This window comes from Cantharellus anzutake (assembly GCF_015039405.1).
Source record: "Cantharellus anzutake strain C23 chromosome Unknown EI90scaffold_189, whole genome shotgun sequence".
Lineage (NCBI taxonomy): Eukaryota > Fungi > Basidiomycota > Agaricomycetes > Cantharellales > Hydnaceae > Cantharellus > Cantharellus anzutake.
Window position 1 is genome coordinate 11,320 of NW_024067139.1, and position 17,326 is coordinate 28,645.

A 17,326-nucleotide genomic window follows, 5' to 3' on the forward strand; every position below is an offset into this window, starting at 1 on the left:
TGGATGTGGGTGGTCCAGGCCACGTCAGCTTTCGCAAATAAGAGTCTCGATCCTCCATCCCTGGTAACGGGTCTGGGGGGCCTTCCCACACTGGCCAGTCGAAGAACCATTGTAACCTTGAGTCTCCAAGGTGCTGAGCTAAGAGGGTCCATGCCCTGGCGGTGCGGTTGGGTGAGTCAAAATTTTCCAGGTGGTTGTCCTTTTTCCAGCGACAGGCCAACCCACATGCCACATATGGCGTCAGCTCAAGCAGTTCCAACACGGTTTGGTCGTTGACTGAGCCATCCTTGACAATTATTCCTTTTGGAGGTTCGAACCAGTCTACTTCCCGATCCAGATTGATGGAATCCGGCAGCAGGCGATCTCATGCCCAGGTGAAGTTAACGAAAGCCACAAGAAGAGAGATGATGTGTAGGATGTAGGTATATTGAGCTACTATGATAATCGGATGCTGCCACGGTGCGAATTGGAAGGCAAAGGCATTTCGATCTTGTTCGTGGTCTCCTCCAGCTTCCGATTCCACTCTGTAGATGACATCACGCAATTCTGCTGGTAGTCGTAAGGACGAGTGGGCCTCAGCTGCAAGTGCGGCCATCTTGGCTGCCTGCCAACGCTCTAGCAGCGGGGTAAGGGCTCTGGGTGGAATGTTTTGGTTATGGTTTTCTTTCAGCACTTCCACCTCATTGAGATGATGGTCTTCTGGAACCAGTATCCATAGTCGATTGAGCAGACGAGGACCAGAGCCCAGGCTTCTAATGGGTACGTAAGAGAATAAGAGATCTGATGCCCCAAACTAACCATTCAACCACATACTATGTGATGAAGCGATTTTGAAAGGCTCCACATCGATCTCAATGGCTTCTAGTCCGGCATGATCCACTCTATGAGTGTCAGTGATCACAACAGAGTTGCTGGGGGTGGGCCTTCGGCTGATGCTGGCTAAGGCTAGCGACATGGGACGAGGTTGAGAAGTGGGAGAGATCGATAGTGATCAGGAGTGAGCGATGATCGGTTGATGCCATGATCTGGCTCCGACTCGAGAAGTCCCGACTTCGCTTGATTGGGCAGTAGGTGCTTAATAGTGTCTACTCAAGCCAATCCTCGATTTATATTTCGCCAGTATTTCGGGTGCGTTTCTGAGGTCTCTTTCCGTCACCCACATATCTTCCTGGGCTCCATACCCTTTCCACCGAACTCTGAATAACATTTTCCCCTTTTGTCTCCTGTGCCCCACCACATCGTCCACCTTGAACGCTTCTGAGGCTCTAATGTCATCTCTAGGGTTGGACAGGTGGGGTCGTGAGTTGTCTCCTGCGGGCTGGTAAGGCCTTAAATGAGCCACGTTGACCACATTGTGCATCAGGTAGGAGTTGGGGAGCCTTAGCCGATACGCGTTGTCATTAATCACCTCCGTTACCTCGAAGGGTCCTATGCGTCTCTGCATCAGTTTGCACCCTTCCCCTTTTGCTTCCAGGAGGTTTAACTTGTGGGGGTCGATGAGAACGAGGTCGCCTACGCTGTATATAACTTCCTTGCGTTTAGAATTATAAGCTTTAATCTGTGATTGTTGGGTGTTGAAGATGGCTTCATGGGCCCATTTTCATCGAAGATTTAGGCCTTTCACCCTCTCCTCTGCCCCAACATTGAGACCTTCCTCCAGGACGAGGAATGAACTGGGAAGATGGGGTCGGAATCCCATGAGCAGTGAGGCCGGGGTCTCGCCTGTGGCTGTGTGAGGGCTGTTGTTATATGCCAACATGAGGACATCCAAATATTTGTGCCAGTCGTCTCGGTCTGACGAAGGCTCTTAGCATGACTTCTAGTTGTTGATTCATGACTTCTGTCTGACCATCTGTTTGGGGGTGAGCAGCGGTGGACATCGCCAGTTTAGTATCAAAATGACGAGCTAGGGAAGTCCAGAAAGTTGAGAGGAATCTTGGGTCTCTGTTGCTGACTATGACCGTGGGTAGTCCCATATGTTTGATTATGTGGTGCCACAGCAGGTCAGCTGAACCTTGCGCATCTACAGTAGTAGCACAAGGGATGAAATGTCCGTATTTGGTGAGCTTGTCAACTACCACTAGGATGGCATCGAGATGAACGTCACTCTTCGCCGCTGGGAGACCCATTATGAAGTCTAGCGTTATTGTATGATATGGTAACTGAGGCACTGGCAAGGGCTTCAGCAGACCAGGGGCCTTGCCTTGGTCGTGCTTGATTTTTTGACATACATCACATGTCTCCATGTACTGCTTAGTATCCTTTCTGAGGTCCTTCCAATGACATTTGGCCTTCAGACGCTTGAGGGTTCTCTCTACTCCTGCATGAGCGGCCTTGTGGGGTAAGTCATGGAACTCCTTGAGGATCAAGGGTCTCAGACGAGCCGGCACGCACACTCATCGGCTGGCTTGGGGGTCGTCCCACAATAGCAAACCGTCATCCGAGATCTGGTGTGCCCCACCACCCAAGGAACCCTCAAGCAACTTGCTGTCAGGGCACACCCGCCTGACCCGGCTCCACCTGGCCCAACCTGACCCGGTACCCTGCTGGTCCACCCTTCCTTACCTCCTCCCCCTTTCCCTTCCTCCCTCCTCATTCTTCCCTCCTCACTTTCTCCCTATCTTACTTCTTCTTTATTCTCTCTTTATTCTACATGGACGACTTTCTCTGTATCAATGTACCATTGACCCATCTGCAGCGCGCCCACCATGTACCCAGCCCGGGCACCTCGGGCGACTTCCCACTGTGCCCAGTACATGCGCCTGCACCGGATGCCCTCAGGATCTCCCATGGAGATACCCGGGTGGTTACGGCTGTGTGCGAGGGTGACGTGGCACCCGTCATGTGATCTAAGCCGCATGTATATAAACGAACCTGAAGTGGGAACCGAAGAAGTAGCCTTCTTCTCAACTTTCCACTTCAGTCTAAGTGGCCAGGGACCACTGTCCCGCATTGGGCCTGTCAGTACGCATGCCCAATCCGCCCCCTGCCAGGCTCTCAGCCCTGGATGCTACACTCAGGCCCCCTCGACCCCGGATGAGTCCCTGACACTTGCTGTAGGTGTCGCTGAACTCTTTGTCTGAGAGATAGGCGAGTTGAAACTCCTTCATGACCTCCAGGGAAAGGCTCATCTGGAGATTGGAAACTGGACCTTTCTCCCCTTGGCTCTCCATATCGGGGTCGCCAGACAGGTCCAACTTCTCACTTGCAATGGACCTTGATTGGGTGACTATGAGGGTCCTTTTCGCTTGGTCCTTACGTAAATAGTCTGCCCAGGGCTGAGTTATGTCCCCTTGTGCTAGACTCGTCTCTAGGTTGGGCAACCCTTCCACTTCAGGGCTGATTGCCTTGGGCATCCGGGACAGTCTTGACAGCGGATCCACATTAGAATGTGCCAAACCCGGGCGGTGCACTATAATCATGTTTGGGAATGCCGCGAAAACTAATCCCCAAGCCGCTAGACAACGGTTATAATTCTTGGAGGTCTGGCCCACTGTAGGGCCGCATGGTTGGTGACCAAGAATAGTCTTTCACCCTCGATAAACGGTGTAAAACGAACTAATGCTTCCTTGGCTGCCAAAGCCTCATGTTCCGTGGCCGAATACCTGGTTTCTGGTCCCTTACAGGTGCAGCTCCAGTAAGCTATCACTCTTTCCACATGGACCGTGGATTCCTCGAAGTCAGCTGCCCAACCCATCCTTGGAGGACGATTGTCATGTTCAACACTCAACTTCTTTACAAGGTGGGGCACTGGGTTCCCTAGGTCATGCGCTTGCTTCAACTTGTCATAGGTCCTGGTACCTGCCAGGTCCTTGACGAGCATGGGTTGTATCTGTTGGAGGGTTCCTGCCAACGCCACATCAGATGCATCTGTATAGAGCCGGTAACCTAAACCTCTCGTCGGATGTCCCCTGACAGGGGCCGAAGCCAGTGAGTGTTTGAGCAGGGAAAACGCTCGCTTGCAGTCCTCGCTCCAGATCCCAGGCACACTGTCCTTTAGCATGTCAAACAACGGTTGTGCTATGAGTGAGTACTGGGGTATAAATGCCGAAAAGTATATGGCCATCCCCAAGAACGTGTGCAGTGCCTTCCGGTTGCGGGGTTCTTTGAGTTTGAGTAAGGTGCAGACTTTCTCATGATGAGTGGATAGTCTGAGTCGAGAGACCTTCTGTCCCAACAACAGGAGACTCTGGTATCCCATGTGACACTTGGGTGGGGAGAGTGTAAGGTTAGCTGATTCTATCGCTCCCAGAACCTTATCCAAATGTTCTAGGTGCTGGCGGAAGGAGAGTGAGTAGACCACGATGTCATCTATATACACCAGGGTGAATTGCCATAGAAAGGGGGCCAAGACCTCCTGCATCACTCTCTGGAACACTGGGGGTCCATTCCTCCAACCGAAAGGCATTCTGGTGAATTGGTATAGCCCTCTGTGAGTACGGAAGGCGTTTTGTCTCTCGACTCCTGATTGAACTCGAGTTGTGTAAATCCAGACAGGGTGTCGAAGGTAGACATGTACTGGGCCCCTGACAGAGCCTGCAAGATGTCCGTCTGCCTTGGAATAGGGAATTCGTTGGGTATAGTAACTTCGTTGAGCTTGCACCAGTCTACGCACAGCCGGTTCTTCCCTTTTTGGCTGACGATTATGATGGGAGCACCCCAGGGACTTCGTGATGGCTCTATCACTCCTGGTTCCAACCAAGAATCTAGTTGCTTATCAATGATCTCCCTCTTTAGTGGTGATGCATGGTAGGGAGGGAGAGAGATGGGCTTGACATCAGGCTTCAACGATATGTGGACCTTGGCGTCGTAATGTCCCAAGTTACCGGTTGTGGCAAAAGCCTTGGCATGACGCTGCATGATCCTTTTTAGCTGCTCCTTTTCGTTGAGGGATAGCTCTGGGTTAATGTCCACAGCTTGGGTCAATGCTTCTGGCCATGTCTCTTCCTCTGGTGGCGTCTCCACAGTCTTGGGCCCGACTAGAGACTCGGAGGCATCCACCTCAACTTCTAGTTGTTTTTGGGTCGACAAGCCAGCAGTCATGGCTTGATACAACACGCCTTTCCTAGTGAACTCGCGCAGCTGGTTCTCAGTCAATTGGTCTGCACGGTCTAGGACCTCTCATGGTCGCTGCATAGTGGCGACGATTTCACCCTTGGGAACTCTGATTGGGTATGGGTTTGGGTTGGTCAAAGGCAATCGGACGGGGTCCCGAGTGTCTACCAGCATGACGGGTGGTGGCAAATAACCTCCTGGGCTCCACTGACTGCTCCAACCTTCAACCAAATGCGTTCCCAAGTTGCTGTCATCACTGCCAGCAACTTCGACCTGTCTCACTGTGTACGGTTCTAGGGTCACGTCTTCAACTAGCTTCAGGCACCCAGTTCCTGACTTCGCTGTCTTCTTGACCTCGGCCAGTGCATCTGGTAATAGCATCACTTGATAAATTGATTGATGGTGCAACTGGCTCCTGAGGGGAACCTGGTGCTCCGAATCTTCAACCTGCCAATATTCGCGTTCAGGCGGGCACATCGTGTGCAGCTGGTAGGTTGTCTGTACACCCTCAGCTATAAGCAATGGAACCGTCATGCCCTTGAGGACATAGACTTCCACATCCCGCAACAGGACGTGCCCCAGCTGCAATGGTAGATAAAGATATATGACCATGTAACCCTGACATTTGGCCTTTCCGGTCAGTTGGACCAGATTCAGCTTCATCCCTTGCCGAAGTCTGGATCCTTCGCTTTTAATGCGATCAAATAATTCAGTGGACATCAGTGTGCAGGCGGCTCCAGAATCAGCCAATGCCTCGACCTCATGGCCGTTGATGGCATTCACATGACATCGCACTCTACACGCATCAGATCCCAGGGACTGCTGACCCAGGGGATGACCGAACAACTTGCATGCCTCATATATTTCGCCCACGGTCCTGGTCGCACTGATGAGTTTCTCCTCATGGGGAATTTCACCCCAAGCGCATGCAACAAGGTAGGCATCAGGCATCTCTTTGGGACTCTCTACATCTAGTACATCCGCAGGATCTGAGTCGGACAGGGTACAAAACTCGGTGTAAGCAACTGCAAATTCCGCTTCCTGCCCTTCCACCAAGGTGGTATACGCCTGTCGATAGGAATGCTCCAACTTGGGAGGACCACCTCGATCCTTGCAATCACTCTTGGTCCGGTCTGCCTTACGAGGTGGACAGTCGTTGTCCCAGTGCAGGGCACTCCCGCAATGTCTACAGGGTCGAGGTGGCTTCTTACGTGATTTGAAGTCACTCATGGGGTAGGTGTGGCTCTCCGACGCTGCAGCTGCCCTTCGAGCTTCTACTCGATCTGTTCCACGTTTGTTCCTTTCAAAGTTCCACCTGGTGTCATATCCGTGCATACCTTGACTTCCGGACCTCCTCCTTCCCCACCTCCGGAATCCTACCCTACCACTGTCCGTTCTGATATTCACCTCCGGTCCTGGCACCATACCACCCTTCACCTCCCATGCCACCCCAATTCCTCCATCACTCTCCTTTCCTATCTCCATCCACTCCGATAACCACCTCGGACCGAACACCACCCCTCTCGCCACCCTCCTCCTCCTACTCCTCCGCTCTACTCCCATCCGCTCTGATACCCACCTTCGGACTTGATGCCTCTCCTCTCTTCCTTCCCCTCTCTTCCCTCTGGTCCTCTTCCACCGACCTCCCGCCAAGTTACAACCTCCCACCACTGACTCGTACTTCGTACTCGGGCACCGCTCGTACCTTGCTCTGAGCCTCCGTCATAGTCCCTACCTCGGACTTTGACTCCACCTCGGTCTTAGTCCATTGCATTGGTGACCTCATACTACATAACCATTGCCAATATTCCTCGGACTTTCAACCCCGCCTCCATAAGCTCCGCAACCTCCGAGCTTCGTGGATCATCTTCAGCACTTTCACCGCTTGTAATGTATTTCTCGCATTTCTCCCTCATCCCTATTTGGACTGCTGCTTCTCCCCATTTTAGCCAGTAGTCATCATCCCCACTTCCCCTCATCCTCCTGCCCCTCTGGGCCTTGCCCTCCTTACCTCCTTTCGGACATATCATAGGTTCTGCCTTATGACCTTTGGTACTGCTCCGCTTTTGCCATCCCTTTGTTCCCATTCGGATGCCTTCGTTCCGATTTGGTTCCCCTTTGCTTCCTTGTGCTTTTGCCCCCTCCATTATATATATCAGCACTTGTACATACTCGTAGCGGGCTCAGTCCAAAATCGACCTGAAATGCCCCCTAGAGACTTCCTGCTCACCTACTGTGAAATTAAGGACCAAATGGACAAACAGCAATGGCACAGCGCTCCGCTTGAGTCGCTGAGGCCAAGGTCCCTCCACGCTAAGTCTCCGATTCCACTTCGGAGTCGTCTGAATCTGCCTGTTCTAACACCTGGCGACCTTATTGGCAATGGCGTCGATGCTGAACTCTTTGGTGGCCACCAGCTCGTTGTGTTTGAGCACGACCATTCGTTGGAGTGCCTCCACTGTCTCGAGATGGTCAATGTTGATGTGGGCCCACCATCCTCTGGGAACGTCCTCCAATAGCCTTTGGACTTCACCCTTCAGGACATCCTGACTTGGTACATCGGCCAGAGGGTAGAGAGTGCGCAATAATCGCAACTTGCACGTCACAAAATCGAGTGGTGTCTCTCTCGTGTGACCCTCACCTTTACGGTATCGACACGAGTGGTAACGCTCTCGTATTTTGTTGATAAACACAGGCGTCAAGCAGTAGTGTTATATAGCTGTGTAAAGCCTCCCAATTTCGAGTGAAATACAGCTTGTTGGCTGTTGGGACAGTAGTCCACCAGTCCGCAAGTTTACCCTTAAACCTCTCGGGCAGGACTCCTGCCATTTGTTGGGTGAAGGCCACCGAGTGTCTTGCTAAATTTCGACAGATACTGCACCAGGTTATATAGCTGTCGATCGAGCCATTGAACTCAGGGAAATCTGATGTAGTGTACTTACGATCGACGTAAGGTTGTGTCCAGTCGAATGGGAGGTATGGCCTGATTCCTGGCATTTGGAGAGGAATTATGGCACCTGGCCCTGGAGGTGGTGGAGGTGGAGGTGCCCCTGCCTGACCTCCTGGCACAGGTGGTGGCGGTGGCGGTGGCGCACCTGCCTGACCTCTTAGCATAGGTGGTGGCAGTGGCGGCGGCGCACCTGCTTGACCCCTGGCAGGAGCGGTGGTGGAGGGGGTGCACCTGCTTGACCTCCTGATGGAGGCGGCGGATAGTTGTGTGGAGGTGGCCCACCCTGGGCTAGAGGTGGGTCTGGAGGAGCAGGTGGCTGTGGTGGTTCGTCGCCTCGGCGATATTGTGGCCACGGTTGGGGTCCAGGTCTAACTGGCTCCATACCGAGGTTTATAGGAGTGAGAGGATCTTGAAACAATGAGCAGGCGGGACCTGTATGTCAGGGCAGACCTGCATGACCCAGCTCCACCCGCCCTCACCCAGTACCCTGCCCACCTCCACCCCTCACCCTTCAGCATTGTTTCTCACTTCATGTCTTTCCTTTTGTCTTTCTGTTCTTTTGCTCTCTTGCCCTTTCTTCTATCTTTATCCACACAGACGACATTTCCCCTTATCTATGTATTATCGACCTGCCCACGACACGTGCATGGCGCACCCAGCCCCGGACGACCCAGATGGCCTCACGGTGCAACCCAGCACGCGCACGTGCAGCACTCACCCTCGGGATCCCCCATGGGGACACCTGGATGACTGCGGCTGTATGCGGGGTGACGTGGCAAACCTCATGTGACCCAAGCCGCATGTACATAAAAGTACCTGGGGTGGGAACCGAAGAAGTAACCTTCTTCTCACGATTCCCACTTCAATCTGAGTGGCCAGGGATCGTCATCCCGGATCGGGCCCATCACTACGCACGCCCACTCTACACCTTGTGATGGCCTCAGCGCCAGGCATTACACCCGGGCCCCCTCGACCCCGGACGCGTCCCTGACACCGTATTGGGCCCAGGTCTGTTCCTATTGTTCTGATACCTCTCGTCGGCGGGGCCCACCTCTGTCTTTCTGCCCTTGAGGCCCTGAACAAATTCTGCATAGTCCAGATCCTTCTTGGGATCATGGAGTGTATAGGATTCACGAGGATGGTCCATCATTGGTACGGTTCCTTCATCCCTTCGTAACATAGCTGCAGCGATGTTAATGCTGGGCCTGGGAACAGGGAGCTCTATTGGCAGCTGCTGGCGTTGATGTATGAAGGTGACTTTGTCGACTGCTGGTTCACGCTGACTGTTTAGTTCCCAACCCAACGTCTCGCAGGTCGCCTCGTGGGTAGGCCTAATCTCTGTGGACCATGCCCTTTCGACTGATTCCGGGTCAGTGAAAGTGGTATGTGGCACACTGGCTGGCCTGAAACCACCGAGTCGCGATTCATCAAACTCTTGTGAAGGGTCGACAGCTCTTTTTATGGAATCGAAGTGCTTCTCGAAGGCGTTGAGTCATTGGTCAAGGAAGTGCCATACGATATCGAATTCCTTCTGTGACGCCCAGCCTTTCTCAGCCAGCATGAGTGAGAAATCGCCATGCGGGTCTATAACGAATTCGCCTGTGGCAAATTTGGTGGCAGCAGCCAGACATGTGAACACTGAAATCTTCGAGAACATATCAGTCAATCCTAGTTGATCTAGGGGTGCGAGCCGGTATCGCAGTGTTGGCTTGGCACCATCATTGGGGACGAGTTCTCTTTCGAGCTGGGCTGGCATGATTCTTCGCCAATTACAGATTTTGGTCATAGGGGCATCGGGATCGTTGAAAACTCCACCCTCAAACTCTCTGATGGCCTCTATGATGAGTGTGAGATCTCGTTGCCTCCGAACGGCTTCAGGCGAGGTTTGCACATCACCCCATGGGGAAGACGTTGCTGCGGAGTCAGGTACCTGGTAGGAGAGGGTGTCTTGTGTGGATGACACCAAAGCATCATGGTTGTGCGTCGATTGAGCTGGCATCCTTAGTGGCATGGTGCGATCTAGTCGCACCAGGGTTGGGGCACCACTGTTAAGAAATGGGTTATGGGTGATCCATTTCTTTCCATCCTTATAGACGACTTGGAATCGTTGACCTCATGTATGTAGGGTGGCCTAGTCATGTAATGAGTATTGTCCGATAGCCTTGGAGCTTTTGATGGAAAGCTGAGACCTCGCAGTGAATGGGAGTCTGCTACGACGGATACTTGGCACTCATTACGTGAGCGTACCATGCGTGGGTGTATAGGGTCACAGGCAAAGGGGATATCCAGAACTGGACCAGTCAAGGACAAAGGGCTAGCAGGTACTTGACGCTCGAGGGAGCGTACTGGTAGTGAGTGATATAACAACTCCTTGAGGGAGCTTCCTGAGATTTGGTTGATGGGTACTTGGCACCCAGATGGGCGTACTGGCAATGAGTGAGATTCCAGCTCCTTGAGGGAGCTACTTGAGGCTGGGTTGACAGATACTTGACGCCCAGATGGGTGTACCGGCAATGAGGTATGAGACCGTTCGTTTGGCAAACGGTCTGTATTCGTGTCAACGGGTACTTGGCGCTCGTAAGAGCATACCTGTGATGGAGCGGTTAGTCGATCGTAGGTTGAACGACATGTGGTGGGATCAACGGCTACTTGGCACTCACGAGAGCGTACCGGCAACAAGGGGAACGGGCTTGTATCGAATACCAATCCGTCCATAGAGTTAACCAGATGCTCACCATAAGGTGAGACAGATGTGAGCCCAGTACCTGGGCTAGTGACATGAGTCGTAACAAAAGGTGTTTGTGCATACCTGAGTTGAGTCGCACACGAACTCGATGATCCGTGGCTAGAGTCATCAACCTCGGTAGGGATGACCCATATAGTGGTGACTGAGACATATACAATCTTACACAGACGTTACAGTGTTGGCACAAGGAGGTTTACAGTTGTTGCACAGAAGATGAGGGTGTGTTATTCGTTAAGTTCCGTCTTTCTCGGCTGTAGCCATACCTGAACGTGACGCTAACTATTGAATAAGAAATGATCACAGGAAATCTCGCAAAATAGAATAAATAATCCAGCCAGCACCAAAACCCAATAAGGGAAAGCTTAGCGTGGAGTGAGTGCGTAAGAAGGGGGGGGAAGCGGGGAGAATGTAAGAAAGAGATGGGAGGATGTGGAGAAGGGGGACCCACTGTGGTTGACGTTCAGTCGACACGGTCATGAGAGACTCCATTCCTGTAACACCGATGTTTCCCTTTCTTATTGTTCTTTCCTTATTTGTCATTTTCGGATTCTTCCGTGATACCGTGACCAGCTGTATAGTTAGCTAGACAGTGAGTAGTGGAATCCACTCCCAGTCAATGAACCTGTGCATGCAACCACTCCAACCCTCCCCCTCTCTTCTGTCTCGAGTCTAGTGGTGATAGACCCATTACAATGTTGCCTATCTTACCTTTGTCAGAACCATATGAAGTCTTGCTGATGATAGCCATTGGTGACCATATGTTGGCCGCTGTCAGGGACAGTGCAGGAGAGGTGGGGGTAGTGGCCTGGGTGGCAGTGGAGTAGCAGGAATGTATAGTGGGCAGCCCTCACTCAGGCTTGTGTCCCTGTTCTGGCTTCTTAGACTGAAGCAGGAATGTTGTCATTAGAATGGAAAGCTAAACTAAACTAATCTAGGGTACTTGCCTGAAGCAGGAATGAGAAGATGGTCACTTCTTCGGTTCTGCTTCAGCTCAGTTTATATGCAAGTGGGAACAGGTCACGTGAAGGTGCCACATCAGCCTTGGGCAGAGCCATGCTATCACAGGTGGCTCCACAGGTGATCCCGAGTGTTAAGGAAGAGAGGTACAAGTAGGGATGTGCAGTGCATCCAGCAGCATGGCACTGTATACAGTTTTTGGCTCTTTCCTGACTTTCCATAATTGGCACCCCTGTGGGAAGATTCTGGGTGAGCAGCTTGCCCAGAAAGTTCCCATGGTTATGGCTGTGATGGTTTCTGGGTGAGTAACTTGCCCAGAACTTTCCCACAGGTCTGCATGCATGTGGGATTGTGGAATAGTGAGGGGAAAAATAGGGGAAAATGGGGGAAGAGTACCTGAGGGTGTGTGGGGTCAGGGGCTGTGCCCTGACACTAAATAAATCTCTTGTCATTTCCCCCCTTATGCATGCTTCACAATCAAGAACCACAGAACCCTCCAGCACTCCCTCCAATCTGACTATGGAGCCCTCCTTCATCATTTTCAGCAGAACTTCCTTTCCTGGGTGCATGAGTCACTTGTGTACAAGGTCAAAAGAGGGCATGGTTGCTACTGCTGCAGAGTCATCTGGTTTTTGAGGGGTATGGTAGGCACCCTGACTAGCCTGCACCCGGACCCGCATGCATGCTCCATGCTCCGGGCCCGGTTCCCACTTCTCATGTGACTTCCGGGTATCCCCGGAAGTTTTCGCCATATTGGGCCACTGTGGGAAAGTGAGAAGTTAACCTTCTTCTCACTTTCTTACCCACAGTAGTTGTGCCTTGAGACTAGGCTGTTTACAGTTAGGTTGTGGGTTGTAGAGAGAGGGGTCATGGGGACCCGGGGTCCATCCCCTGACACACTCCAAGTTGGGGACAAAGCTGAGTTGGGGGGAAGATATGGGGTGGTCAGACTGAGTATGTATGTGGATGAGATCAAAGCCGGTTGAGATGACCCTCGCAAGACATTCAATGGCTGTGTGCCAGCAACAGTGGCTAATATGGAGGGGTTAATGAAAGTGTCAGAGACCAGATGCGGGACAAGGGAGATGTCCCCGTGGCAGAGGGCTTCAGCCTCAGCGACTTAGACCAGGAGTGCTGTGCCTAGTTACATGTCCATGCCCTAACTTAATAACTGGCAACGAGAACTAAAAGAGGGAAACTCTAGTCGATTTTATCACTAGGGTGTAACCTATCTACAAGTTATGTATATATAGTTACATAGAGGGCAGGCCCATGAATGGTGGGGCCAAGCAGAGCAGAGCTAACGGAGTTACATGTTAGCCAACTGAATATTACTGATGAGTCGGGTTACGGGGTTAGCAGAGTGGCAGGCTATAACCCAGAAATGGAAAGGAGGGATCGGCCTGAAGGTAGGCTTGCAGGGAAAGCAACTAAATTGCCCAGCAGAGGTGGAAGTGTGCTAGCGGATGTCAGAGCTGTCTGGAGGCCTTCGGGGCTCCATACTTAGGGAGGCATAGGTAATATATTGAATTGAGGGGGTGATGACCATCGGGGGAGTCAGAGGTAGTTGCGGAATCCGGAGGCTCTGAGGTTAGTGACGAAGGAGCGGAGGTGATCCAGAAGGACTGGAGGTAGTGGAGGGTGATGGCTGCGGATGGATATGACAGAAAGGGTGGATCAACATGCAAGTGCCTAAATATCACTTACTGTGTCTTTGGCATCCCTTCTTTCCTAGGCCTATAGTCCACTTCTTTTTTTTGCACTCCTTTTCAGAATCGATGCTGGTGTGGGGTTTTGTTTCCCTATTGTCCTCTTGGAGTTCCTTTGTGCCATTCATGTGGTCACCTAAAGCCTACTTGATGGAGTCGAGAGTGACACAAGACTTTTTCTTCTTGACTGGCTTTGGCATTTCATCATTAGATGAGGTTGAGTACATAAACATCCTTAGCTTAGACAAGCCAAAACAAGATGTTGCTTGAGAGGGCGGTTGTGGAGGTGCACCATTCTCACACATGGGGATGATGCATCAAGGAGGAAGTAGAAGTGGAGGTGGAGGACAAGCATCCTCTTGGGACCTATACATCTAGGACCCACCCCATCGCCTCCAGGTGTAAGAGGTGTATGAGTTGGTGCTACAGGCATGGCAGTCATGAGCCAAATCAATGGGATGATCTGAGGTGTCTCTACCGATTTTGGAGAAGTAAAATGTTTCGACTGGCATAAACTGGAAACATCATTTGCACAACCACCATTTTCTCATAGCACATTGTATGCATGGGCAATGGAGCTCCCACTGTCATTGGACAATCAGTTGCACTGGTGTTGCCAGTAAGGCACATTGTGAAGGCTCACAAGTGGTCTGAGTGGAGTGTTTGGCATGGAGTCATCACAAACATGCCCATGAATGATGGGAGAGGCATTGGAAGGGGAGGAGGCCTGCTCTGAAGGTTGAATTGCGATTTCTCAGAATCTGTCGATTTTCTGCCATTCACCTTGGGATTGGAGTCATCTACATTCAGGGAGAAGTCGGTAGCTTGGGAGATGCTTCATGAATGACTGTTGTCAGTGGCTGCATAGCCGAAGGGATTACCTCTGTGGATTCTGGACATTGAAGGGATACTTGCTAGTGAGTCACCATGGGAATGGCCCAACAACGGAGCAGGGGGAAATGGAATTTGAGGAGGACCAGATATTTTGTCCTGGTGTCTGAACAGATCAGATACACCTGAATCAAGAATAGATCCAAGAGATGACATGCCCATTACAGGTTCTCCACAACTGGGGTCACCCTAATGGAGTCGAGAGTGACACAAGGAGGTGATGAGGGATAGGGCGGGAGAGGGTGAAGAATGGATGTGTCCAGTTTAGCACCAAAATGGCACTACAGCGATCATGAAATAGGAAAGGAGTGGTGAAAGGGAACGATTGGTGAGATCTGGCAAGTGAGCTTGCAGGAGAATGTGAGGGTCATCATGTTGCTCTACAGTCCATCCGTCCATCTGCAGAATATCCAAAACGGACACATACAGTAGCATTTACGATGGAGCGGCCAATTGGGGGGGGGGCAGTATCACATCGAAATCGAGCAAGCTTCATCATTAGAAGAGGTTGAGTCCATGAATATAGGCCAAAATGAGGTGTTTGTTGTTAGAAACGGGCGGATTCAGACGACTCCGGAGTGGAATTGGAGACTTAGCGTGGAAGGACCTCAGCCTCAGCGACTCAAGCGGAGCACTGTGCCATTGCTGTTTGTCCATTTGGTCCTTAATTTCACAGTAGGTGAGCAGGAAGTCTCTAGGGGGCATTTCAGGTCGATTTCGGACTGAGCCTCCTACGAGTATGTACAAGCGCCGATATATATAATGGAGGGGGTGAAAGCACAAGGAAACGAAGGGGAACCGAATCGGAACAAAGGCATCTGAATGGGAACAAAGGGATGACAGAAGCAGAGCGGTACCGAAGGTCATAAGGCAGAACCTGTGATACGTCCAAAAGGAGGTAAGGAGGGCAAGGCCCAGAGGGGCAGGAGGATGAGGGGAAGTGGGGATGATGACTAACTGGCTAGAATGGGAAGAAGCAGCAGTCCAAATAGGGATGAGGGGAAAACGCGAGAAATACATTACAAGTGGCGAAAGTGCCGAAGATGATCCGTGAAGCTCGGAGGTTGCGGAGCTTACAGAGGTGGGGTTGAAAGTCTGAGGAATATTGGCAATGGTGTTTACGTAGTATGAGGTCACCAATGCAATGGACTAAGACCGAGGTGGAGTCAAAGTCTGAGGTAGGAACTATGATGGAGGCTTGGAGCAAAGGTACGAGCGGTGCCTGAGTACAAAGTACGGGTCAGTGGTGGAAGGTTGCAACTTGGCGGGAGGTCAGCAGAAGAGGACCAGAGGGAAGAGAGGGGAAGGAAGAGAGGAGAGGTGTCAGGTCCGAAGGTGGGTATCGGAGCAGACAGGAGAAGAGTAGGAGGATGACAGAAGGGTGGAGGTGTTGTGAGGAGGGAGCGGAGGAGTAGGAGGAGGGTGGCAAGAGGGGTGGTGTTCGGTCCGAGGTGGTTATCAGAGCAGATGGAGATAGGACAGGAGAGTGACGGAGGAGTGGAGGTGGCATGGGAGGTGAAGGGTGGTGTGGTGCCAGGACTGAAGGTGAATATCGGAATGGACAGCGGTAGGGTAGGATTCCGGAGGTGGAGAAGGAGGAGGTCCGGAAGTCAGGTCGGGATCGGGTATGCACGGATATGACATTTGTCATATCCTGGAATCCCGACCCTGCACTCTCCCACCTCACTACACCTTCCTAACAACCTCGCCATCCCCTACACCATTCCTCCCTACATCCCAACATCACCTCCACCCCTACTGTCTCAGCTCCAGCCTGCACTTCAGCACATTCACCCTTAGCCACCTCCATCCCAGGAGCTCGGTCCCAAGTCAGAACCTTTGGAATCCCTGGATTGCTCCGACCTCCTGACAGACCTCCAACATTTTGTTATATACTTCTAAACCCTTCCTTTCTCCATTTCATTTATTGGAGTTGCCCAACATTTCTTGGATATGGAACTCTGGCTTCGGAGCTACCTGTATTCCCCAGTGACTCTGCCTTCGTCATCTTAATTAGTGATCTCCCACTTATAGCACAGCTGACATCTTCTTTCCATTCAGTCAGCTAACTTCCCTTTACTGTTATATCCATCCATGGCCCTCACCCTCCACTACCTCCGGTCTTCCAGATTACCTCCACTCCTTCGTCACTAACCTTGGAGCCTCCAGATTCTGCAACCACCTCCGACTCCCTTGATGGTCACCACCCCCTCAATTCAATATATTACCTACACCTCCCTAAGTATGGAGCCCCGAAGGCCTCCGGACAGCTCCAACATCTGCTAGTGCACCCCCACCTCTGCTGGGCAATTTAGTTGCTTGCCCTGCCTACCTTCAGGCTGATCCCTCCTTTCTGTTTCTGGGTTATAGCCCGTCATTCCGCTAAACCTGTAACCTGACTCATCGGTAATATTCAGTCAGCTAACATGTAACTCCATTAGCTCTGCTCCACTTGGTCCTGCCATCCATGGGCCCACCCCCTATGTAACTATATATACATAACTTGTAGATAAGTTACACCCTAGTGATAAAATCGACTAGAGTTTCCCTCTTCTAGTTCTGTTATGGAAATGGAGATTCCTATGGACCATGCACACAGGTAAGACAATTCCTTCCCTTCACTTTGTTCTTTGCCAAACCCCATGCCAAGCTTTCCCACTGGGTTTTGGTGCTGGCTGGGGGATTTGTTGATTTCCAAGGGACTTCCCTTGGCCATTACAACCTTTGTATTAGATAGACACAAATCATATGACATGTATGGCAAATGCCGAGATGTTTTCTCATTATCAAATACATAACCCACAAACCTTGTACCGCGATTGTAACATCCTCACCATTGTGTCACCACTGTAAACTCAACCTGTAACCCTGGAACCATGTCCACCTCCCTATTCCTCCTCTCCATGACAAAACCGCAACAAGGAGGGCATTCCCATGCCCAACCTCCTGCTGCCCGCTCCCACCAGTCCACCGGGTGGTTGAGTGGTTACTCCCATCCAACCAGAAGTTCCCTATCAG

General features: G+C 51.6%; 1 protein-coding gene across 1 annotated transcript; it reads right to left on the minus strand.

Annotated features, from left to right (window-relative positions):
- Nucleotides 1-9,497: 9,497 nt before the first annotated feature.
- Nucleotides 9,498-10,016, minus strand: EI90DRAFT_3023034 (uncharacterized protein; the record flags this gene model as incomplete). The annotated part of the gene is made up of 1 exon (XM_039057844.1): nt 9,498-10,016. One exon carries the CDS (start codon nt 10,014-10,016, stop codon nt 9,498-9,500), a length of 519 nt encoding a protein of 172 aa, XP_038908011.1.
- Nucleotides 10,017-17,326: the final 7,310 nt, after the last annotated feature.